Raw genomic sequence first — 25,147 nt, forward strand, 5'->3', positions numbered from 1 at the left:
CTCTCTACCCCTCCCCACTGCATGTATGCACCATGTGTGCTCTCTCTCTAAAATAAATAAATCTGGGATGCCTGGGTGGCTCAGTTGGTTAAGCGGCTGCCTTCGGCTCAGGTCATGATCCCAGGGTCCTGGGATCGAGTCCCACATCAGGCTCCTTGCTCAGCGGGGAGCCTGCTTCTCCCTCTGCCTGCCTCTCCCCCTGCTTGTGTTCTGTCTCTCTCTCTGACAAATAAATAAATAAAATCTTTAAAATAAATAAATAAATAAATAAAATAAAATAAATAAATCTTTGGGGCGCCTGGGTTGCTCAGTCAGGTAAGCGTCTGCCTTCAGCTCAGGTCATGATCTCAGGGTCCTGGGATCGAGCCCCAGATCAGGCTCCCTGCTCAGTGGGGAGCCTGCTTCTCCCTCTGCCTGCCGCTGCTCCCCCTGCTGGTGTGTGCGCTCTCTGTCAAATAAATAAATAAAATCTTTAAAAACAAACAGATAAATAAATAAATAAATAAAATCTTAAAAAATTTTTTTTTAAATATTAACTAATGAGATTGTGATGAAATAGTACGAACTTTCTAAGAAAGCAATTTGCGGGGGTGGGGGGATGAGTTAGTCCGGTGATGGGTATTAAAGAGGACACGTATTGAATGGAGTACTGGGTGTTACATGCAAACAATGAATCATGGAACACTACATCAAAAACTAATGATGTAATGTATTGTGATTAACATAATAAAATAAAATTTAAAAAAAATTATAAAACACACAAGGAAAAAAAAAAAGCAATTTGGCCAAGTAAACCATAATAATTAAAAACTGCATACATCCCTGACACTTCTGGATTTTTTTTAATTAAATGATTTAAAGGTATGTGCATTATGTGGATGATCACCATATCTCTTTCATAAGTGAAAAATTAAAAAAATATATAAATCTCTAAAAAAAGTGAATTGGATGACTATAGTAAAACATACCCACATAGCAAAATTCCATCACAGTCTTTAAAAACAATGATGTAGACCTACAATTACAGTCATGGAAAAATGTCCATGACTACAGCATTAAGACAAAAAAACAGGTTATAAAATAGCATGTGTAGTGTGATCTCATTTTCTATAAAAACATACATACTTATAAATAATATACATACATAACAAACACATACATTTGTTATACATTTTTACAACAAAGTGTAGAACTGCATATCAAAATATTAAAAGAAGTTATTTCTGAGTGCTGGAATTATATGGTTGGTTTTTAAAAAATATATATATATTTTCTAATCTCTCTGCAAGGACCACATATTACTTATGTGATTATTTAAAAGTTAAAAAGAAAAAAATATATATAAGAAAAAAATTCAAACATCACTAAGCTTCATTATCCAAGAAATCAGTACTTTCAATCAACATAACCCAGTTACCTAGAGGAGCTGAATCAATTTTTTTCCAAGGGTTGAGGTATGTCTTTTTTTCTTTCCAATCAGAATATTCCTGACAACTGTCACTGGGCTGGTCCCATGGCAATTCTAAAAAAGAAACAAGTCCCGGTTTTCTGAGTGTTCACATTATTATATAGTAAAGTTTTAAAGGAAAATAGTCAATGATACAAACCCATTAAAATTTCCTCCAAATTAATTCAATATGGTTTTCAAACTAAGAATGCCAACTCACAGAAATATGAGAGGCATTTCAAAGATAAACTATCACTTCTGCTCTACTGTTTCCAAAATTATTCACATGAATCTTAAGAGATTGCTATTGTGATATTTCATTTAATAGCCATACATACCTCATTTTTAAAGTTTTGGAATTCAAAGTTCCAACTTAATTATAATAAGTTCACTATTAAAATAATCATATAGGGGATGCCTGGGTGGCTCAGACGGTTAAGCATCTGCCTTCAGCTCAGGTTGTGGTCCCAGGGATCAAGTCCCACATCGGGCTCCTTGCTCAGCAGGGAGCCTGCTTCTCCCTCTGCCTGCCACTTCCCCTGCTTGTGCTCTCTCTGACAAATAAATAAATAAAATCTTTAAAAAATTAAAAAAAAAATACTATCATATAAATATGGATTTCCTTGGTTTGTTTCATTTATTTTGGTATAACAAATCTGGCTTTCCATAGGACAGGAGTTTCATCATGATTAATTAAATAGCTCTTACCTCCAGCCAACATTGCCGTAAGTACTATTCCACAGGACCAAACATCAACTGGTTCTGCATGAAATTCTTTTCTCTTTAGAAGTTCTGGAGCAACATAAGGTAAAGTACCACACATCTTGTTCAATAAACGTTCACGATTATTATGCCGAAACACTGTTGCCAAGCCAAAGTCAGAGATTTTGAGGTTATCTAAACCAAAGGAAAAATGAATGGCACTGGATAAAAATGTTCTATAAATAGATACACTTAAAGTAATTAAGTTTTATTGGAAAATCACTGGTGTTACTTAAAGTGTGTAGCACTTTTCTACCTTAAAATTACAAAAAAGAAATTTTTTTGAAGATTTTATTTATTTATTTAATAGAGAGAGAGAGCACAAGCAGGGGGAGAGAGGCAGGCAGAGGGAGAGAAAGAAGCAGGCTCCCCACTGAGCAGGGAGCCCAATGCGGAGCTCTATCCCAGGACCCTGGGATCATGACCCAAGTGAAGGCAGACCCTTAACTGAGCCACCAAAGCACCACAAAAAAGAAATTTTAAAAAAGAATAAAAGATATCATCACATAACTAAAACTAGAAAAAGGCCTCATTGCTTCTATTAAGAGAAAAATCATCAATACACAAAACAGTTTGGACCAGGTTCAAGAAAAACACTGGAGTCAAAAGGGGTTGCGTTGCCCTTCTGGAAAAAGGACACTCTAGTCTTAGGTTGAAAGCAGAGCCAAAACCTTCATCAACTTGTACAGAGGGCAGGAAGGAGACATCAATAACATGACAGGCATAACTTTCTCAGCAGCAAACAAACCCAGCTGGCAGGAAGAAAATAGATGTACCAAAGCTAAAGATCCATAAACCACTAGAACTTCTGGTCAAAGCGGCCAAGTTTAGAAAAGAAGGAGAACTCTGCACAAAAAATAAACCAGAGGAGCAAATTTCCTCTAACTTCCCATCTTTAACACACAATTGCAGGCAGAACTTTCAACTTATCCTGTCCTTAGTGAATATCCGCCATAACTGAGTGACACTTTGCTAGCCAATGCAGGTAAATAAATTACTGAAGATTAACAATAGCCAACTGCTACGAAAGTTATAAAAATACAAAGCATTATAAGATCTTATAGCAAGGGAATCTAATCTAATCTGAGGAGGGAGGGAAGTCCCCCTATTACCAAGGTGTCAAATGGTATAACCTTATTAGAAGGCAATCTGACAACCTGGAAATTTGAAATATTCACTCTTTGAACTAGCAATTCCCATTTCCGGGACCACAAACACAGAAATACTCCCTAAAATTCACAAATATAAGGATATTCCTAGCAATATTATCTGTAGATAGCTTAAATATCCATCAATAAAGAAATGATAAAATCTTACTGCACATGTATACAATGAAAACTATGTTGGTAAGTTGTTATTTAAAAAAAAAAAAGAAAGAAAAAAGGGCGCCTGGGTGGCTCAGTCAGTTGAGTGTCCAACTAGTGGTTGTGTCTCAGGTCATGATCTTGAGGTCCTAGGATCAAGCCCTGCATCCGTCCCGCATTCAGTGCAGAATCTGCTTGTCCCTCTCCCTCTGCTCCTCCCCCTGCTTTCTCTCTCTCTGGAATAAGTAAAATCTTAAAAAAAAAAAAAAATAAATCTATCTATAGTACAGACATGGTATAGGGGGTAAGTGAAAAAAAAAAAGACAAGTACCATAGCAAATATCCATTATAACATGACCCAATTTTTATACTGGGCCTGTGTACAAATTTATAGAACAGACATTGCTGTTCTAACTTTTTAAATCTAGAAACAACTTTAATGTCCTAAAATAGAGGACTGATTATTTGAAAATCAAGTATATCCACACAATATAATATGTAAGGCACTGATGGTGTTTACCTGCATTTGAATTGGGAGGTAGCTACTGTAATTATCCTTTTAATAGCTATACATGACACAATCTTGACAAACCACTGAGATTAAGAGTGCCAAGTTACCAGTGAAAATGCTAATGAATAACTATAACATTCCTTGTATTTTGTTGTTTCCATATGTCTGCAACATAATACTCAGGTTAAAGACCTGCATATAATAAATTCTAAATTGAGGAGTGTGGTTATCTCTGAGAAAAAGGGAATACATTTGTGAAGGAATACACAGGGCTTGGACTACATTCATAATGTTGTCTTTTTTAAAAAAACTATTGTTAAATATTGAATAGGAACAAAAGAATATTTATATAATATGCAGGATATGAGGAATATAATGAACATCCACTTATCCAATACTCAATTTAAGAACATTCTATTTCCTTTGAAATCCCCTATAATTACTTCTCTCAATATAGTCCCTTCCCTACTTTCTCAGAAGAGACCACCATTCTGATTTTTGTTTTAATATGCTCTCTTTTCTTTGTGATTTTCCTCATATTTGTATCTCTAAATGATATATTCGATTTTACATATTTCTGAACATCATTTAATAGAATCATACTTGTATGAATACTTCTATGAAACATATCCATGTCATTACTTTTCACTACTTGTACCTATCAACAACAGAATAGACATTTAGGTTGTTTCCAGTTTTTTGCTATTATAAACACTGATGCTTTGAGCAATGTAGATATGTATAATGTTTTTTGTTTTATTTTTAAGATTTTATTTATTTTTGCGAGAAAGCACAAGCATGAGCAGAGGGGGGCAGGGAGGGGACAGTGGGAGAAGCAGACTCCCCGGGGAGCAGGGAGCCCGATGCTGGGCTCGGTCCCAGGACCCTGAGATCATGACATGAGCCAAAGGGAGACACATAACTGACTGAGCCACCCAGGCACCCTAATGTTTTATTTTTTAAGCCAGATTGGTACACAGGTAGTTACTGTATTTTTATTTTATTACATGTATTTTAAATAAGTTTTTATATGCCTGAACTTCCTTAAGTAAGCTCTACACCCTGGGCACCTGGGTGGCTCAGTAGGTTAAGCGTCTACCTTCAGCTCAGTTCATGATCTCAGGGTCCTGGGATCAAGCCCGATATTGGGCTCCCTGCCCAGCAGGGAGTCTGCCTCTCCCTCCCCCTCTGCCCCTCTGCCAGCTTATGGGCTCTGGCTCTCTCAAATAAATAAAATCTTAAAAAAAAAAAGGAAGCTCTACACCCAACATGGGGCTCAAACTCACAACCCCAAGATCAAGAGTAGCATGCTCTACCAACTGAGACAGCCAGGCACCCCATGCCTAAATTTTTTTTTAAGTTTTAAGTAACCTAAATGTTTTTATACACTATAAATACAAAATAAAATGAAGTCCTGAAAAATAAAGTCCACATGCACATTATAAAAGCATATATCCTATGGTCCATGCCATGCCAGGTCCCTAAAGTTTGGAGTTTTAAAACTCAGCCAGCCTACCTGGGATAGAACACAGGTGCACTACAATGCCTGCAGGCAGACAGCCCAGACACAGACAGGGTGAAGGAAGCGATCTGAGGGATGCCTGGAACACATGCTCTTCTGGGAGGGCTTCCTGGACAGTGGCGGGTACAAACTCCCCTCTCCAGGGACAAGGGAGGGGGCTGATGCCATTTCTCTCCCCTGCCCCTCAGCATAAACTAACTTCAGTAAGCAGCACAGCACCAACACTGGTGGCCTGAACTGCTTATACCAAGCCTCACCCACCCAGTGCTCTGAAGGTGCTGCTTTTCTCAGACAAGTATGCCTGAGAACTGGTGCAGCGGACCGTTCCCTCAGAAGACCACCACAAATCCTCCACATGCACCAAGGCTACTGACAAGAGAGTTCTGCAGAGCTTCAGCACTAATGGAAATAGCATCAGGTCTCTTTTAACAAGCAGACCAGAACACACCTAGTTAAGCCTCAGCACACTCTGGCCAAGGTCCACTCCCCACTGCAGGCAAGGAGAAACTCTGCAGAGGACTAACCTGAGGGAAAGAGCAGCCAAAATACAGCCAGAGTACATACAACATACCTTAGAGACACTTCTTAAAGCACCCGGCCCTAGACAGTGTAGGACCTCTTCTTTATAAAGCCATTACTCCCAGGAGCAGGAAACATAACAGGCTTTCCTATACACAGAACAAAATAAAGACCTAGACAAAATGTCAAGATGGAGGAATTCATCCCAAAAGAAAGAACAAGAAAAGGTCAGAGCCAGGGATCTGACTGAAACAGATATAAATAATATGCCTGACCCAGAACTTAAAGCAACAATCACAAGAATACTAGCTGGACTTGAAAAAAGCACAGAAGACACTAGGGAGTCTCTTACCTCAGAGATAAAAGATCTAAAAACTAGTCAGGCCAAAACGAAAAATGTAATAACTGAGATTTGAAACCGACTGGATGTAATGACCACAAGAATGGAAGAATCGGAGGAATGAATAAGTGATACAAAAGATAAAATTATGAAAAACAATGAAGCTGAAAAGAAGAGGGAAAGAAAAATATTAGATCACAAATGTAGACTTAGGGAATTCAGTGACTCCATCAAACATAATATTCATATCATAGGAGTCCCAGAAGAAGAGAGTGAAAAGGGGACAGAAGATTTATTTGAGGGAATAATAGCTGAAAATTTCCCTAATCTGGGGAAGGAAACAGATATCCAGATCCAGGAGGCACAGAGAACTCCCATCAAAATCAACAAAAGCAGGCCAATACCAAGACATAACACAGTTAAATTTGCAAAATATAGAGATAAGGGGAAAACTCCTAAAAGCAGCAAGATAAAAGAAATCCCTAACTTACAAGGGAAGACAAATAAGGTTAGCAGCAGATCTCTCCACAGAAACTTAGCAGGCCAGAAGAGAGTGACATGACATATTCAACATACTGAATGGGAAAAATATGTAGCCAAGAATACTTTAGCCAGCAAGGTTGTTATTCAGAATAGGAGGAGCGATACAGTTTCCCAAACAAAACTAAAGGAGTTTATGACCACTAAACCAGCCCTGCAAGAAATATTAAAGGAGACTCTTTGAGTGGGAAAGAAAGACCAAAAACAACAAACACTAGAAAGGAACTGAGAAAAATCTCCAGAAACAACAAATTTATAGGTAATACAATGTAACTAAATTCATATCTATCAATAATTACTCTGAATGTAAATGGACTAAATGCTCCAATCAAAAAACATAGGGTGTCAGAACGGATTAAAATAACAGAATGGATATGCTGCCTACAAGAGACTCATTTTAGACTTAAAGACACCTGCAGATTGAAATCGAAGGGATAGAGAACCATTTATCATGTTAATGGAAGTCAAAAGAAAGCTGGCGTAGCAATATTTATGTCAGACAAACGAGATTTGATTTGATTTGATTTATTTTTTAAAGTAAGCTCCACACCCAGCCTGGAGCCCAACACAGGGCTTGAACTCACGGTCCTGAGATCAAGACCTGAGCTAAGATCTAGAATCAGATGCTTAACCAATTGAGCCACCCAGGTACGCCGAGCCAAATGAGATTTTAAGCCAAAGACTGTAACAAGAGATGAAGAAGGGCATTATATCATAATAAAGGAGTCTATCCAGCAAGAGGACCTAACAAGCATAAATATTTATGCCCCTAATTCGAAAGCACTCAAATATATAAAACAATAACAAACATAAAGGAACTCATTGATAATAATACAATAATAGCAAGGGACTTTAACACCCCACTTACAGCAATGGACAGATCATCTAAGCAGAAAATCAACAAGGAAACAATGGCTTTGAATGACACACTGGCCCAGACGGACTTAACAGATATATTCAGAACATTTCATTCTAAAGCAGCAGAATACACATTCCTTTCAAGTGCATATGGGACATTCTCCAGAATATACTACATACTGGGTCGCAAATAGGCCCAACAAGTACAAAAAGACTAAGATCATACCATGTATATTTTTTTACCACAATGCTATGAAACTTGAAGTCAACCACAGAAAAAATTTGGAAAGACCACAAATACATGGAGATTAAAAAACATCCTGCTAAAGAATGATTTGAGAACAAGGCAGAGGATCATAGGGGAAAAGAGGAAAAAATGAAACAAGAAGAAACCAGATAGGGAGACAAACCATGAGAGATTCTTAATCTCAGGAAGCAAACTGAGGGTTGCTGGAGTGGAGAGGGCTGGGAGGGATGGAGTGGCTGGGTGATGGACACTGGGGAGGGTAAGTGTTGTGGTGAGCACTGTGTATTGTGTAAGACTGATGAATCACAGACTTGTACCCCTGAAACAAATAATACATTATATACTAATAATAAAAAAAAAAATTCAGCTCAGTCACAATAGGCATATTTTGAATGCTCAATGGCCACATGAGGTTAGCAGTTACTCTTTTGATGTACAGAGGTATAGAACATTTCGATCATTGCAGAAAGTTCTATTGTACAGTGCATTAGTCTAAAGAAAACTGACTGCTATACAATTACAATAAATGAGGTATTTTTACTACTCATTTTGGCATATTAAAAAAATATGCTACTAAAGAATGAATAGCCCAACCAGGAGATTAAAGAATAAAAAACCACATGGAAACAAATGATAATGAAAACACGAAAAAGCCTCTGGGATACAGCAAAAGCAGTCATAAGAGGGAAATATATAGCAACACAAGCCTGCATCAAGAAGCAAGAAAAATCTCAAATAAGCAACCTAACCTTACACACAAAGGAGCTAGAAAAAGAACAAATGAAGCCTAAAGCCAGCAAAAGAAGGGAAATAAAAAAGATTAGAGAAGAAATAAATGATACAGAAATAAACAATCAAAAAATCCAGCAGAACAGATCAGTGAAAACAGGAGCTAGTTCTTCAAAAGAATAAAATTAATAAAAACCCCTAGCCACACTTACCAAAAAGAAAAGAGAAAGGACCCAAATAAATAATGAGAATGAAAGAAGAGAGATCACAAACAACACCACAGAAATATAAACAATTATAAGAGAATAGTATGAAAAATTATATGCCAACAAATTGGGAAATCTGGAAGAAATGGATAAATTCCTAGAAACATGAAAACGTGAACAGACAAATAACAAGCAAAGAAACTGAATCAATAATCAAAAATCTCCCCCCAAAAAAAGGTTCAGGGCCAGATGGCTTCCCAGAGGAATTCTACCAAACATTTAAAGGAGAGTTAATACCTATTCTCAAATTGTTCCAACAAATAGAAATGGAAGGAAAACTTCCTAACTCATTCTACGAGGCCACCTTACTTTCATTCCAAAACCAAAGAACCACTAAAAAAGAGAACTACAGGTCAATATCCCTGATGAACATGGATGCAAAAATTCTCAACAAGATACCAGCAAATCGAATCCAAGAGTACATTAGAAGAATGATTCACCGCAATCAAGTGATTTATTCCTGGGTTGCAAGGGTGGTTCAGTATTCACAAATCAATCAACATGATACAACACACTAATGAAAAAAAAGGGTAAGAACCATATGATCCTCTCAAGAGATGCAGAAAAAGCATTTGACAAAATATAGCATCCATTCTTGATAAAAATCCTCAACCAAGTAGAGATAGAGGGAACATACTGCAACATCATAAAAAGCCATATTCAAAAGACCCACGGCTAATATTATCCTCAGGGGGGAAAAACTGAGAGCTTCTCCTCTACAGTCAGGAACAAGATAGGGATGGCCACTCGCACTGTTATTTCACATAGTACTGGAAATCATAGCCTCAGCAATCACACAAGAAAAAGAAATAAAGGCAACCAAACTATCAAGAAATAGTCAAACTTTCACTATTTGCACGACATGATACGCTATGTAGAAAACCCAAAAGACTCCACCAAAACATTGCTAGAACTGATACATGAATTCAGCAAAGTTGCAGGATCCAAAATCAATGTACAGAAATCTGTTGCGGGGGAGGAGCAAGATGGTAGAGGAGTAGGAGACCTAAATTTTGTCTGCTCCCAGGAATTTGGCTGGATAGGGATAAAACCATTCTGAACACCTACAAACTCAAAAGGAGATCGAAGAAAAGAATAGCAGCAATTCTGTGAACAGAAAAGCGACCACTTTCTGGAAGGTAGAATGTGTGGAGAAGTGAATCCGAGGCGATATTCAGGAGGATAGATGGTGGGGGAGGGGGCCTCCGTCAGCCGCTTCTGGCAAGTGATAGAGCAGCGGAGCACAAAATTGGAACTTTTAGAAGTCTGCTCAACTGAGAGATGTCACTCCAGTGGCTAAGCTGGGGGTGGAACCCTTGCTGGGACAGTGTGGTCTCAGGACCCTCGGGGTCACAGGAAGACCGGGGTGCCTGAGTGCGGCAGAGCTCCCAGGTATCGGAGCAGGGAAGCCCGCTGCAGAGACGGAGACGAGGAGCGGGCTCTCAGCTCAGGGTTGCCATAAACCATGATTCACGGCACAGTCGGGCCACTGCTCTTCCAGCAGGGACCCAACAAGCGGCAGATCGGGGAGACTCCCCTTCCTCCACCGGGAGGAGCAGCGTGGGAGCGCACCGCAGGAATCTGCTGGGTTTGGAGACTCCACACGGGGTCGGGTGCCAGAGATAGAAATGCTTGGTCACAGGCTGGGTGAGCACGGAGTGCGGCCAGAGACCGGGGAGACGGGAGTGACTGACTGCTTTTCAGTGGGGGCTCACTGAGGAGTGGGGCCCCGAGTTCTCGGCTCCTCCAGGGCAGAGATTGGGAGGCCGCCATTTTCACTCTCAGCCTCCAAAGCTATACGGAAAGCTTGCAGGGAACAAAAGCTCCCAAGGGCAAACCCAAGCTGATTACTTAGCCAGGCCCCTGGCAAGGGCAGTGCAATTCTGCCCCCAGCAAAGACATTTCAGAATCACTGGAACAGGCCCCTCCCCCAGAAGATCAGCAAAAACATCCAGCCAAGACCAAGTTTACCTATCAATGAGAACTGCAAAACTCCAGCACTAGGGGAATACAGGACATAGAATTCATGGCTTTTTCCCATGACTCTTTAGTCTTACAAAGTTAATTTTTAAAATTTTCTTTATTTTCTTCTTTTTCTATTTCCTTTTTAAAAATTTTTCATCCTTCCTTATTCAATCAACATCTTATCAATTCATTTTTTAAAATCTTTTTTAATTTGCATTTTTACAGTCATATCTTATCCCTTCATTGTATTTAACCTTATTTTTTGTATATATATGTTTCGCTTTCTTTAAAGTTTTGGGATACAGTTTCTTCTAACAGACCAAAATATACCCTAAATCTAGTATATGGCTTTGTTCTAATCTCCCACCTGATCACATACTCTCCTTTTTTTAAAATTTTTTTTTCTGTTTTCAACCAACTTATCAATTCCTTTGTTAAAATCTTTTTAAATTTTCATCCTTATACTCATATCACCACTTCATCATGCCTACCCTTATTTTTGTATATATGTAAGCTTTTCTGTCTTTAAATTTTGGGGAGGCAGTTTCTTCTAACAGACCAAAATACACCCAGAATTGAGTGTGTGGCTCTGTTCTATTCACCAGCCTGATCATATTCTTCTTTTTTTCTTTTTCCCCTGGTTTCGGGTCTCTTCTGATTTGTTTAGTGTATATATTTCTGGGGTCGTTGTTACCCTGTTAGCATTTTGTTCTCTCATTCATCTATTCTCTTCTGGACAAAATGACAAGACGGAAAAACTAACTTCAGAAAAAAGAACACGAGGCAGCACCAACTGCCAGGGACCTAATCAATACAGACATTAGGAAGATGTCAGAATTAGAGTTCAGAATGACGATTATAAAGATACTAGCTGGGCTTGAAAAAGCATGAAAGATACTAGAGAAACCCTTTCTGGAGAAATAAAAGAACTAAAAATCTAACTAAGTAGAAATCAAAAAGGCTATTAATGAGGTGCAATCAAAAAGGGAGGCTCTAACTGCTAGGATAAATGAGGCAGAAGAGAGATTTAGTGATATAAAAGACCAAATGATGGCAAATAAAGAAGCTGAGAAAAAGAGAGATAAACAACTACTGGATCACGAGGGCAGAATTCGAGAGATAAGTGATACCATAAGACGAAACAATATTAGAATAATTGGGATCCCAGAATAAGAAGAAAGAGAGGGGCAGAAGGTATATTGGAGCAAATTATAGCAGAGAACTTCCCTAATTTGGGGAAGGAAACACGCATCAAAATCCAGGAGGCACAGAGAACCCCTCACAAAATCAATAAAAATAGGTCAACATCCCGACATCTAATAGTAAAACTTACAAGTCTAAGAGACAAAGAAAATCCTGAAAGCAGCTCGGGAGAAGAGGTCTGTAACCTACAATGGTAGAAACATTAGATTGGCAGCAGACCTATCCACAGAGACCTGGCAGGCCAGAAAGGACTGGCATGATATATTCACATGACTAAGTAAGAAAAATATGCAGCCAAGAACACTATATCCAGCTAGGCTGTCACTGAAAATAGGAGAGATAAAAAGCTTCCAGGACAAACAAAAACTAAAAGAATTTGCAAACACGAAACCAGCCCTAAAAGAAATCTTGAAAGGGGTCCTCTAAGCAAAGAGAGAGCCTAAAAGTAACATACACCAGAAAGGAACACAGACAATATACAGTAACAATCACCTTACAGGCAATACAATGGCACTAAATTCCTATCTTTCAATAGTTATCCTGAATGTAAATAGGCTAAATGCCACAATCAAAAGACACAGGCTATCAGATTGGATAAAAAAACAAGACCCATTGATATGCTGTCCACAAGAGACTCATTTTAGACGCAAAGACACCTCCAGATTGAAACTGAGGGGGTGGAAAACCATTTACCATGCTAATGGACATCAAAAGAAAGCTGCGGTGGCAATCCTTATATCAGACAAATTAGATTTTAAACCAAAGACTATAATAAGAGATGAGGAAGGACACTATATCCTACTTAAAAGGTCTATCCAACAAGATCTAACAACTGTAAATATCTATGCCCCTAACATGGGAGCAGCCAATTATATAAGGCAATTAATAACAAAAGCAAAGAAACACATTGACAACAATACACTAATAGTGGGGGACTTTAACACTCCCGTCACTGAAATGGACAGGTCATCTAAGCAAAAGATCAACAAAGAAATAAAGACTTTAAATGACACACAGGACCATATGGACTTCACAGATATATTCAGAACATTCTATTGCAAAGCAACAGAATACACATTCTTCTCTAGTGCCCATGGAACATTCTCCAGAACAGATCACATCATAGGTCACAAATCAGATCTCAACCGGTACCAAAAGACTAGAATCATTCCCTACATATTTTCGGACCACAATGCTTTGAAACTAGAACTCAATCATAAGAGGAAAGTAGGAAAGAACTCAAATACATGGAGGCTAAACAGCATCCTACTAAAGAATGAATGGGTCAACCAGGAAATTAAAGAAGAATTAAAAAAAATTCATGGAAACAAATGAAAATGAAAACACAACTGTTCAAAATCTTTGAGATACAGCAAAGGAGGTCCTATTAGGAAAGTATATAGCAATACAAGCCTTTTACAAGAAACAAGAAAGGTCTCCAATACACAACCTAACCCTACACCTAAAGGAGCTGGAGAAAGAACAGGAAATAAAGCATAAACCCAGCAGGAGAAGAGAAATAATAAAGATCAGAGCAGAAATCAATGAAATAGAAACCAAAAGAACAGGAGAACAGAGCAACGAAACTAGGAGCTGGTTCTTTGAAAGAATTAACAAGATTGATAAGCCCCTGGCCAGACTTACCAAAAAGAAAAGAAAAATGACCCAAATCAACAAAATCATGACTGAAAGAGGAAAGATCACAACCAACACCAAAGAAATACAAACAATTATAAGAACATATTATGAGCAACTCTATGCCAGCAAATTAGATAACCTGGGAGAAATGGATGCATTCCTAGAGATGTATCAACTACCAAAACTGAACCAGGATGAAATAGAAAACCTGAACAGACCTATAACCACTAAGGAAATTGAAGCAGTCATCAAAAATCTCCCAAAAAACAAAAGCCCAGGGCCAGATGGCTTCACAGGGGAATTCTACCAAACCTTTCAAGAAGAATTAATACCTATTCTTCTGAAACTGTTCCAAAAAATAGAAACAGAAGAAAAACTTCCAAACTCATTTTATGAGGCCAGCATTACCTTGATCCCAAAACCAGACAAAGACCCCATCAAAAAGGAGAATTACAGACCAATATCCCTGATGAACATGGATGCAAAAATTCTCACCAAAATACTAGCCAATAGGAAACAACAGTATATTAAAAGAATTATTCACCACGACCAAGTGGGATTTATCCCTGGGCTGCAAGGTTGGTTCAACATCCGCAAATCAATCAATGTGATACAATACATTAATAAAGAAAAAACAAGAACCATATAATCCTCTCAATAGATGCAGAAAAAGCATTTGACAAAGTACAGCATCCTTTCTTGATCAAAACTCTTCAGAGTGCAGGGAAAGAGTGTACAAACCTCAATATCATAAAAGCCATCTATGAAAAACCCACAGGGAATATCATTCTCAATGGGGAAAAACTGAGAGCTTTCCCCCTAAGGTCAGGAACACGGCAAGGATGTCCACTATCACCGCTGCTATTCAACATAGTACTAGACGTCCTAGCCACAGCAATCAGACAACAAAAAGAAATAAAAGGCATCCAAATCGGCAAAGAAGAAGTCAAACTCTCACTCTTTGCAGATGATATGATACTTTATGTGGAAAACCCAAAAGACTCCACCCCAAAACTGCTAGAACTCATACAGGAATTCAGTCAAGTGGCAGGATATAAAATCAATGCACAGAAATCAGTGGCATTCCTATACACCAACAACAAGACAGAAGAAAGAGAAATTAGGGAGTTGATCCCATTTACAACTGCACCCAAAACCATAAGATACCTAGGAATAAATCTAACCCAAGAGGCAAAGAAACTGTACTCCAAAAACTAAAATACTCATGAAAGAAATTGAGGAAGACACAAAGAAATGGAAAAACGTTCCATGCTCATGGATTGGAAGAACAAATATTGTGAAGATGTCAATGCTACCTAGAGCAATCTACACATTTAATGCAATCCCTATCAAAATACCATCTACTTTTTTCAAAGAAATGGAACAAATCATCCTAAAATCTGTATGGAACCAGAAAAGACCCCAAATAGCCAGAGGAATGTTGAAAAAGAAAAGCAAAGCTGGCGGCATCACAATTCTGGACTTCAAGCTCTATTACAAAGCTGTCATCATCAAGACAGTATGGTACTGGCACAAAAACAGGCACATAGATCAATGGAACAGAATAGAGAGCCCAGAAATGGACCCTCAACTCTATAGTCAACTAATCTTCGACAAAGCAGGAAAGAGTGTCCAATGGAAAAAGACAGTCTCTTCAACAAATGGTGTTGGGAAAATTGGAGAGCCACATGCAGAAGAATGAAACTGGACCATTTCCTTACAACACACACAAAAATAGACTCAAAATGGTTGAAAGACCTAAATGTGAGATAGGAGTCCAACAAAATCCTAGAGAACACAGGCAGCAACCTCTTCGACCTCAGCCGCAGCAACTTCTTCCTAGAAACATCGTCAAAGGCAAGGGAAGCAAGGGCGAAAATGAAGTATTGGGACTTCATCAAGATAAAAAGCTTTTGCACAGCAAAAGAAACAGTCAACAAAACCAAAAGACAGTAGACAGAATGGGAGAAGATATTTGCAAATGACCTATCAGATAAAGCGTTAGTATCCAAAATCTATAAAGAACTTACCAAACGCAACACCCAAAGAACAAATGATCCAATCAAGAAATGGGCAGAGGGGAAGGGGAAAGATGGCGGAGGAGTAGGGGACCCTATTTCAACTGGTCCCCGGAATTGAGCTGGATATCTACCAGACCACTCTGAGCACCCACGAAACCAGCCTGAGATGTAAGAAGATCTGGATCTCTACAAACAGAATATCACAGGCAGCTGGTTTTGAGGTACGAAGCGGGGAGCCGTGATTCTGCGGGCAGATATCGGAGGATAAACGGCAGCGGGAGGGTGCCTGGCCGTGGGGAATCCTACACTGCCGGTGAGTGACAGCCTTGCGCGCTGCGGACGGGGCACAGACTCACAGACCGGTAGCTGCGGGGAAAGGACTTTAGGGCAGCCCACGGGTCGAGAACCCAGAGCGGCGGGCTCCTACGCGCGCAAACTGGGAGCTGCTGGCGGTTTTAGAAGCATAAAGGGTGGAGATGTGCCCCGACCTGGAGGGAGGACTGGGAGCGCTACAGAGGGGCGCACAACCCAGCACACTGCAGTTTATAGCAGCATGGACAGAAACGGAGACGGTGTGGCCTGGAGAGCTCACTGAAGAACAGACTGCGATCTCTCTGCTCTGAGGCAGAGGGTTGGAAACGGTCTCCTCTGCTCTGACTCGCGGAAGAGACGCGGAAAGACACCAGGGAAAGCCGCCAGAGAACAAAAGCTCCCAAAACTGGTTCCCACTGAGCCCATCTCCCGCCACAGGGGGGCAGGGCAACACCGCCCAAACAGGGTTGCCTGAGTAACAGCGCGGCAGGCCCCTCCCACAGAAGATAGGCTGGGAAAACAAGAGGCCAGCAACCCTAAGGTCCCAAGAAAACAGGTGCATCTTGCTTGGGTTCTGGTCAATAATTTGGACTCTGTACATTCCCTCAAACACCCATCAACAGAATGACTAGGAGGAGGAGCCCCCAAAATAGAAAAGACTCAGAGATTATGACTTATGCTACAGATTTACAAATGGATGCAGATATAACCAAGATGTCGGAGATGGAATCCAGGCTAGCAATTGTGAAGACAATGGCTAGAATGGAGAGAGAAATCAATTAATGGCAACATAGAGTCTCTAAGGGCAGAAATGAAAGGTGAATTGGCAGAACTTAAAAATGCTATCAATGAGATCCAATCCAATCTAGATAATCTAACAGTTAGGGTAACTGAGGCAGAAGAGCGAATAAGCGACCTGCAAGACAATATAATAGATAAAAAGGGAAAAGAGGAGGCCAGGGAAAAACAACTCAGAATCCACGAAAATAGAATGAGAAATAAGTGACACCATGAAGCGTTCCAATGTCAGAATAATTGGAATCCCGGAGGGAGTGGAGAGAGAGAGAGAGAGAGGACTAGAAGATGTATTTGAGCAAATCGTAGCTGAGAACTTCCCTAATCCGGGGAATGAAACAAACATTCGAGGCCTAGAGGCAGAGAGGACCCCTCCTAAGATCAAGGAAAACAGGCCAACGCCCCGGCATGTAATAGTAAAACTTGCAAATCTTAGAACCAAGGAAACCATCTTAAGGACAGTTAGAGGGAAGAGATTCCTTACGTACAGAGGGAGGAACATCAGAATAACGTCAGACCTACCCACAGAGACCTGACAAGCCAGAAAGGCCTGGCGAGACATATTCAGGGTACTAAATGAGAAGAACATGCAGCCAAGAATACTTTATCCGGCAAGGCTTTCATTTAGAATGGACGGAGAGATGCAGAGCTTCCACGACTGGCAGAAACTGAAAGAATATGTGACCACTAAGCCGGCCCTGCAAGAAATATTAAGGGGGGTTCTATAAAAGGAGAAAGACCCCAAGAGTGATATACAACAGAAATTTACAGGGACAATCTATAAAAACAACGTCTTCATAGGCAACATGATGACAATTAATTCATAACGTTCAATAATCACTCTCAACGTGAATGGCCTAAACGCTCCCATAAAACGACACAGGGTTGCAGATTGGATAAAGACAGGAGCCATCCATATGCTGTCTAGAAGAGACTCATTTTGAATCTAAAGATACATCCAGACTGAAAATGAAGGGATGGAGATCCACCTTCCATGCCAGCAGACCTCAAAAGAAAGCTGGGGTAGCAATTCTTATATCAGACAAATTAGATTTTAAACTAACGTCTGTAATAAGAGACACAGAAGGACACTATCATTCTTAAAGGGTCTAACCAACAAGAAGATCTAACAATTGTAAATATCTATGCCCCCAACATGGGAGCAGCCATCTACATAAGCCAACTGTTAACCAAAATAAAGAGTCATATTGATAACAATACATTAATTGTAAGAGACCTCAATACTCCACTCTCAGCATGGACAGATCATCTAAGCAGAAAATCAACAAGGAAACAAGAGCTCTGAATGATACATTGGACCAGATGGACCTCATAGATATTTACAGAACATTCCACCCTAAAACAACAGAATACTCATTCTTCTCGAGCGCACATGGAACTTTCTCCAGAATAGACCATATCCTGGGTCACAAATCAGGTCTCAACTGATACCAAAAGACTGAGATTATTCCCTGCATATTCTCAGACCACAATGCTCTAAAACTGGCACTCAATCACAAGAAAAAATTTGGCAGAAATTCAAACACTTGGAAGCTAAAGACCACTCTGCTCAAGAATGTTTGGGTCAACCAGGAAATCAAAGAAGAACTTAAACAATTCATGGAAATCAATGCAAACGAAAACACATGGGTCCAAAACCTATGGGATACTGCAAAAGCGGTCCTAAGGGGGAAATACATAGGCATCCAAGCCTCACTCAAAAAAATAGAAAAATCCCAAATTCACCAACTAACTCTACACCTTAAAGAACTAGAGAAAAAGCAACAAACGATGCCTAAGCCATGCATTAGAAGAGAAATAATTAAAATTAGAGCAGAAATCAATGTATTAGAAACCAGAAACACAGTAGATCAGATCAACGAAACTAGAAGCTGGTTTTTTGAAAGAATTAATAAGATCAATAAACCACTGGCCAGACTTATCCAAAAGAAAAGAGAAAGGACCCAAATTAATAAAATTATGAATGAAAGGGGAGAGAGATCATAACTAACACCAAGGAAATAGAAACAATTATTAAAAATTATTATCAACAACTATATGCCAATAAACTGAGCAATCTGGATGAAATGGAGGCCTTCCTGGAAACCTATAAGCTGCCAAGACTGAAACAGGAAGAAACTGACAACCTGAATAGGCCAATAACCAGTAACGAGATTGAAGCAGTGATCAAAAACCTCCCAAAAAACAAGAGTCCAGGGCCTGATGGATTCCCTGGGGAATTCTACCAAACATTCAAAGAAGAAATAATACCTATTCTACTGAAGCTGTTTCAAAAAATAGAAACAGAAGGAAAACTTCCAAACTCATTCTATGAGGCCAGCATTACCTTAATCCCCAAACCAGGCAAAGACCCCATCAAAAAGGAGAATTTCAGACCGATATCCCTGATGAATATGGATTCCAAAATCCTCAACAAAATCCTAGCTAATAAGATCCAACAATACATTAAAAGGATCATCCACCACGACCAAGTGGGATTTATCCCCGGGATGCAAGGGTGGATCAACATTTGCAAATCAATCAATGTGATAGAACACATTAATAAGAGGAGGGAGAAGAACCATATGATCCTCTCAATTGATGCAGAAAAAGCATTGGACAAAATACAACATCCTTTCCTGATTAAAACTCTCCAGAGTATAGGGACAGAGGGAACATTCCTCAAGTTCATAAAATCCATCTATGAAAAACCCACAGCGAATATCATCCTCAATGGGGAAAAGCTGAGAGCCTTTCCCTTAAGATCAGGAACACATCAAGGATGCCCACTCTCGCCACTATTGTTCAACATAGTACTAGAAGTCCTAGCAACAGCAATCAGACAACAAAAAGAAATAAAAGGTATTCAAATTGGCAAAGAAGAAGTCAAACTCTCTCTTTTTGCAGACGACATGATACTTTATGTGGAAAACCCAAGACTCCACCCCCAAATTACTAGAACTCATACAGCAATTCAGTAATGTGGCAGGATACAAAATCAATGCACAGAAATCAGTTGCTTTCTTATACACTAACAACGCAACTGTAGAAAGAGAAATTAGAGAAACGATTCCATTTACAATAGCACCAAAAACCATACGATACCTCGGAATAAACCTAACCAAAGAGGTAAAGGATCTATACTCTAGGAACTACAAAACACTCATGAAAGAAATTGAAGAAGACACAAAAAGATGGAAAAATATTCCATGCTCATGGATCAGAAGAATAAACATTGTTAAAATGTCTATGCTACCCAGAGCAATCTATACCTTCAATGCCATCCCGATCAAAATTCCAATGACATTTTTCAAAGTGCTGGAACAAACAATCCTAAAATTTGTATGGAATCAGAAAACACCCCGAATCGCCAAGGAAATGTTGAAAAAGAAAAACAAAGCTGGGGGCATCACGTTGCCCGATTTCAAGCTATATTACAAAGCTGTGATCACCAAGACAGCTTGGTACTGACAGAAAAACAGACATATAGACCAATGGAACAGAACAGAGAACCCAGATATGGACCCTCAACTTTATGGTCAAATAATCTTTGACAAAGCAGGAAAAAACATGCAATGGAAAAAAAATAGCCTCTTCAATAAATGGTGCTGGGAAAATTGGACAGCCACATGCAGAAGAATGAAACTCGACCATTCTCTAACACCATTCACAAAGATAAACTCAAAGTGGATGAAAGACCTCAATGTGAGACAGAAATCCATCAAAATCCTAGAGGAAAACACAGGCAGTAACCTCTTTGACATCGCCCACAGCAACTTCTTTCAAGATACATCTCCAAAAGCTAGTGAAACAAAAGCAAAAATGAACTTTTGGGACTTCATCAAGATAAAAAGCTTCTCTGCACAGCAAAGGAAACTGTCAACAAAACAAAGAGGCAACCCACAGAATGGGAGAAGGTATTTGCAAATGACACTACAGATAAAGGGCTGGTATCCAAGATCTATAAAGAACTTCTCAAACTCAACACCCAAAAAACAAATCATCAAGTCAAAAAGTGGGCAGAAAATATGAAAAGACACTTCTCTGAAGAAGACATACAAATGGCTAACAGACACATGAAAAAATGTTCATCATCATTAGCCATCAGGGAAATCCAAATCAAAACCACACTGAGATACCACCTTACACCAGTTAGAACGGAAAAAATGGACAGGGAAAGAAACAACAAATGTTGGAGAGGTTGTGTAGAAAGGGGAACCCTTTTACACTATTGGTGGGAATGCGAGTTGGTACAGCCACTTTGGAAAACAGTGTGGAGGTTCCTCAAAAATTTAAAAATAGAGCTACCCTATGACCCAGCAATTGCACTACTGGGTATTTACCCCAAAGACACAGATGTAGTGAAAAGAAGGGCCATATGCACCCAAATGTTCATAGCAGCAATGTCCGCAATAGCCAAACTGTAGAAAGAGCCTAGATGCCCTTCAACAGATGAATGCATAAAGATGTGGTCCATATATACAATGGAATAGCACTCAGCCATCAGAAAGGATGAATACTCAACTTTTACATCAACATGGATGGGACTGGAGGAGATTATGCTAAGTGAAATAAGTCAAGCAGAGAAAGTCAATTATCATATGGTTTCACTTATTTGTGGAACATAAGGAATAGCATGGAGAACATTAGGAGAAGGAAGGGAAAAATGGGGGGGAGGGAAATGGAGGGAGAGATGAACCATGAGAGACTAGGGACTCTGAGAAACAACAGGGTTTTAAAGGGGAGGGGGGAAGGCGGATTGGTTAGCCCGGTGATGGGTATTATGGAGGGCATGTACTGCATGGAGCCCTGGGTGTTATACGAAAACAATGGATCGTGGATCACTACATCAAAAACCAATGATGTATTGTATGGTGACTAACATAACATAATAAAATAAAATTTAAAAAAAAGAAAGAAATGGGCAGAAGACATGAACAGACATTTCTGCAAAGAAGACATCCAAATGGCCAACAGACATGAAAAAGTGCTCAATATCACTCGGCATCAGGGAAATACAAATCAAAATCTCAATGAGATACCACCTCACACCAGTCGGAATGGCTAAAATTAACAAGTCAGGAAACGACAGATGTTGGCGAGGATGCGGAGAAAGGGGAACCCTCCTACATTGTTGGTGGGAATGCAAACTGGTGCAGCCACTCTGTAAAACAGTATGGAGGTTCCTCAAAACATTGAAAATAGAGCTACCCTATGACCCAGCAATTGCACTACTGGGTATTTACTCCAAAGATACAAATGTAGTGATCCACCGAAAAGGTACATGCACCCCGATGTTTATAGCAGCAATGTCCATAATAGCCAAACTGTGGAAAGAGCTAAGAAGTCCATCGACAGATGAATGGATAAAGAAGATGTGGTATATATATACAATGGAATATTATGCAGCCATCAAAAGGAATGAGATCTTGCCATTTGCAACGATGTGGATGGAACTGGAGGGTATTATGCTGAGTGAAATAATTCAAACAGAGAAAGACATGTATCACATGACCTCACTGATATGAGGAATTCTTAATCTCAAACTGAGGGTTGCTAGAGTGGAGGGTGGGGTGGGAGGGATGGGGTGACTGGGTGATAGACACTGGGGAGGGCATGTGCTCTGGTAAGCACTGTGAATTGTGCAAGACTGTTGAATCTCAGAACTGTACCTCTGAAATAAATAATGCAATATATGTTAAGGAAAAAAAAAAAAAAGAAGGTAGCAGGAGGGGAAGAAAGAAGGGGGGAAATCGGAGGGGGAGACGAACCATGAGAGACGATGGACTCTGAAAAACAAACTGAGGGTTCTAGAGGGGAGGGGGGTAGGAGGATGGGTTAGCCTGCTGATGGGTATTGAGGAGGGCACGTTCTGCATGGAGCACTGGGTGTTATGCACAAACAATGAATCATGGAACACTACATCTAAAACTAATGATGTAATGTATGGGGATTAACATAACAATAAAAAAATTTTTAAAAAAATGTAGTGATCCAAAGGGGCACGTGCACCCCAATGTTTATAGCAGCAATGTCCACAATAACCAAACTGTGGAAAGAGCCTAGATGTCCATCAACAGATGAATGCATAAAGAAGATGTGGTACATATATCTACAACGGAATAGCCATCAAAAATGAAATCTTGGGCGGCTGGGTGGCTCGATTGGTTAAGCGACTGCCTTCGGCTCAGGTCATGATCCTGGAGTCCCGGGATCGAGTCCCATGTCAGGCTCCCTGCTCGGCAGGGAGTCTGCTTCTCTCTCTGACCCTCCCCCCTCTCATGCTCTCTCTGTCTCATTCTCTCTCTCAAATAATTAAAAAAAAAAAAAAGAAATCTTGGGGCGCCTTGGGTGGTTCAGTCGGTTAAGTGGCTGCCTTCAGCTCAGGTCATGATCCCAGGGTTCTGGGATCGAGCCCTGCGTCGGGCTCCCTGCTCCATGGAGAGCCTACTTCTCCCTCTCCCTCTGCCTGCCGCTCTACCTATCTGTACTCTCTCTGTCAAATAAATAAAATCTTTAAAAAAAAAAAAAAAATGAAATCTTGCCATTTGCAACGACATGGATGGAATTAGAGGGTATTATGCCAAGCGAAATAAGTCAATCAGAGAAAGACAATTATCATATGATCTCACTGATATGAGGAATTTGAGAAACAAGACAGAGGATCATAGGGGAAGAGAGGAAAAAATGAAACAAGATGAAACCAGAGAGGGAGACAAACCACAAGAGACTCTTAATCTCAGGAAACAAACTGGGGGTTGCTGGAGGGGAAAGGGGTCGGACGGATGGGGTGGCTGGGTGATGGACATTGGGGAGGGTATGTGCTATGGTGAGCGCTATGAATTGTGTTAAGACTGATGAATCACAGACCTGTACCTCTGAAACAAATAATACATTATATGTTAATAAAAAAAAAAAAATCTTCATGAACAATCCAAGCAAATTGTTAAAAACACATGTATCAGGTTGATGTAAGTGAAATAAATGTATTATGATTTAAAAAAAAAAAAGAAAGATAGAAATCTGTTGGATTTCTATACACCAATAAAGCAGCAGCAGAAAGAGAAATCAAGGAATCGATTGTACCAAAAACCGTAAGATATCTAGGAATAAAACTGAAGAGGTAAAAGATCTGTACTCTGAAAACTACAGAACACTTAAGAAAGAAATTGAAGAGGACATGAAGAAATGGAAAACCATTCCACGCTCATGGACTGGAAGAACAAATATTGTTAAAATGTCTATACTATCTAAAGCAATCTACACATTTAATGCAATCCCTATCAAAATACCACCAGCATTTTTCACAGAGCTAGAATAAACAATCCTAAAATTTGTATGGAACCACAAAAGACCCCAAATAGCCAAATCAATCTTGAAAAAGAAAAGAAAAGCTGGAGGCATCACAATTCTCGACTTTAAGCCGTATGACAAAGCTGTAATCATTAAGACAGTATGTACTGGCACAAAAACAGATACATAAATCAATGGAACAGAATAGAAAATTTAGAAATGGACCCACAACTACCTGGTCAACTAATCTTCAACAAGCAGGAAAGAATAACCAATGGAAAAAAGACGGTCTCTTCAAGAAATGGTGTTGGGAAAACTGGACAGCAACATGCAAAAGAATGAAACTAGGGGGGGCGCCTGGGTGGCTCAGTCGTTAAGCGTCTGCCTTCAGCTCAAGTCATGATCCCAGAGTCCTGGGATCGAGCCCCGCATAGGGCTCCTTGCTCAGCGGAAGTCTGCTTCTCCTTCTCCCACTCCCTCTGCTTGTGTTCCCTCTCTCGCTGTCTCTGTCAAATAAATAAAATCTTAAAAAAGGGGGGGGGGGCTGGGTGGCTCAGTCGTTAAGAGTCTGCCTTCGGCTCAGGCCATGAGCCCAGGGTCCCGGGATCGAGCCCCGCATCGAGCCCCGCATCGGGCTCCTTGCTCAGCGGAAGTCTGCTTCTCCTTCTCCCACTCCCCCTGCTTGTGTTCCCTCTCTCGCTGTGTCTCTGTCAAATAAATAAATAAATAATCTTAAAAAAGAATGAAACTAGGGATGCCTGGGTGGCACAGTCCATTGAACATCCAACTCTTGGTTTCAGCTCAGGTCATGAGATTCCATACTCAGTATGGAGTCCACTTGAGTTTCTCTCTCCCTCTGTCTGCCTCCCCACTTC

General features: G+C 39.9%; 1 protein-coding gene across 7 annotated transcripts in view; it reads right to left on the minus strand.

Moving 5' to 3' along the window:
* Positions 1–25,147, minus strand: part of CHEK1 (checkpoint kinase 1) — a 55,521-nt gene that overhangs the window by 24,584 nt on the left and 5,790 nt on the right. For 6 of the 7 annotated variants that reach the window (XM_064577265.1, XM_064577264.1, XM_045894749.3 and 3 more), the window contains 2 exons: positions 2,156–2,344; positions 1,418–1,522 (listed from right to left, as the gene is read on the minus strand). In XM_064577265.1, the coding sequence (XP_064433335.1) occupies positions 1,418–1,522; positions 2,156–2,344 (294 nt within the window). The remainder of the gene's footprint in view (positions 1–1,417; positions 1,523–2,155; positions 2,345–25,147) is intronic. The other variant, XM_064577269.1, reaches the window with a different exon arrangement.

This window comes from Mirounga angustirostris, unplaced genomic scaffold (genome assembly GCF_029215605.1).
Source record: "Mirounga angustirostris isolate CCGP_5_RB_7025 unplaced genomic scaffold, mMirAng1.0.hap1 SCAF_13, whole genome shotgun sequence".
NCBI classification, from domain to species: Eukaryota; Metazoa; Chordata; class Mammalia; order Carnivora; family Phocidae; genus Mirounga; species Mirounga angustirostris.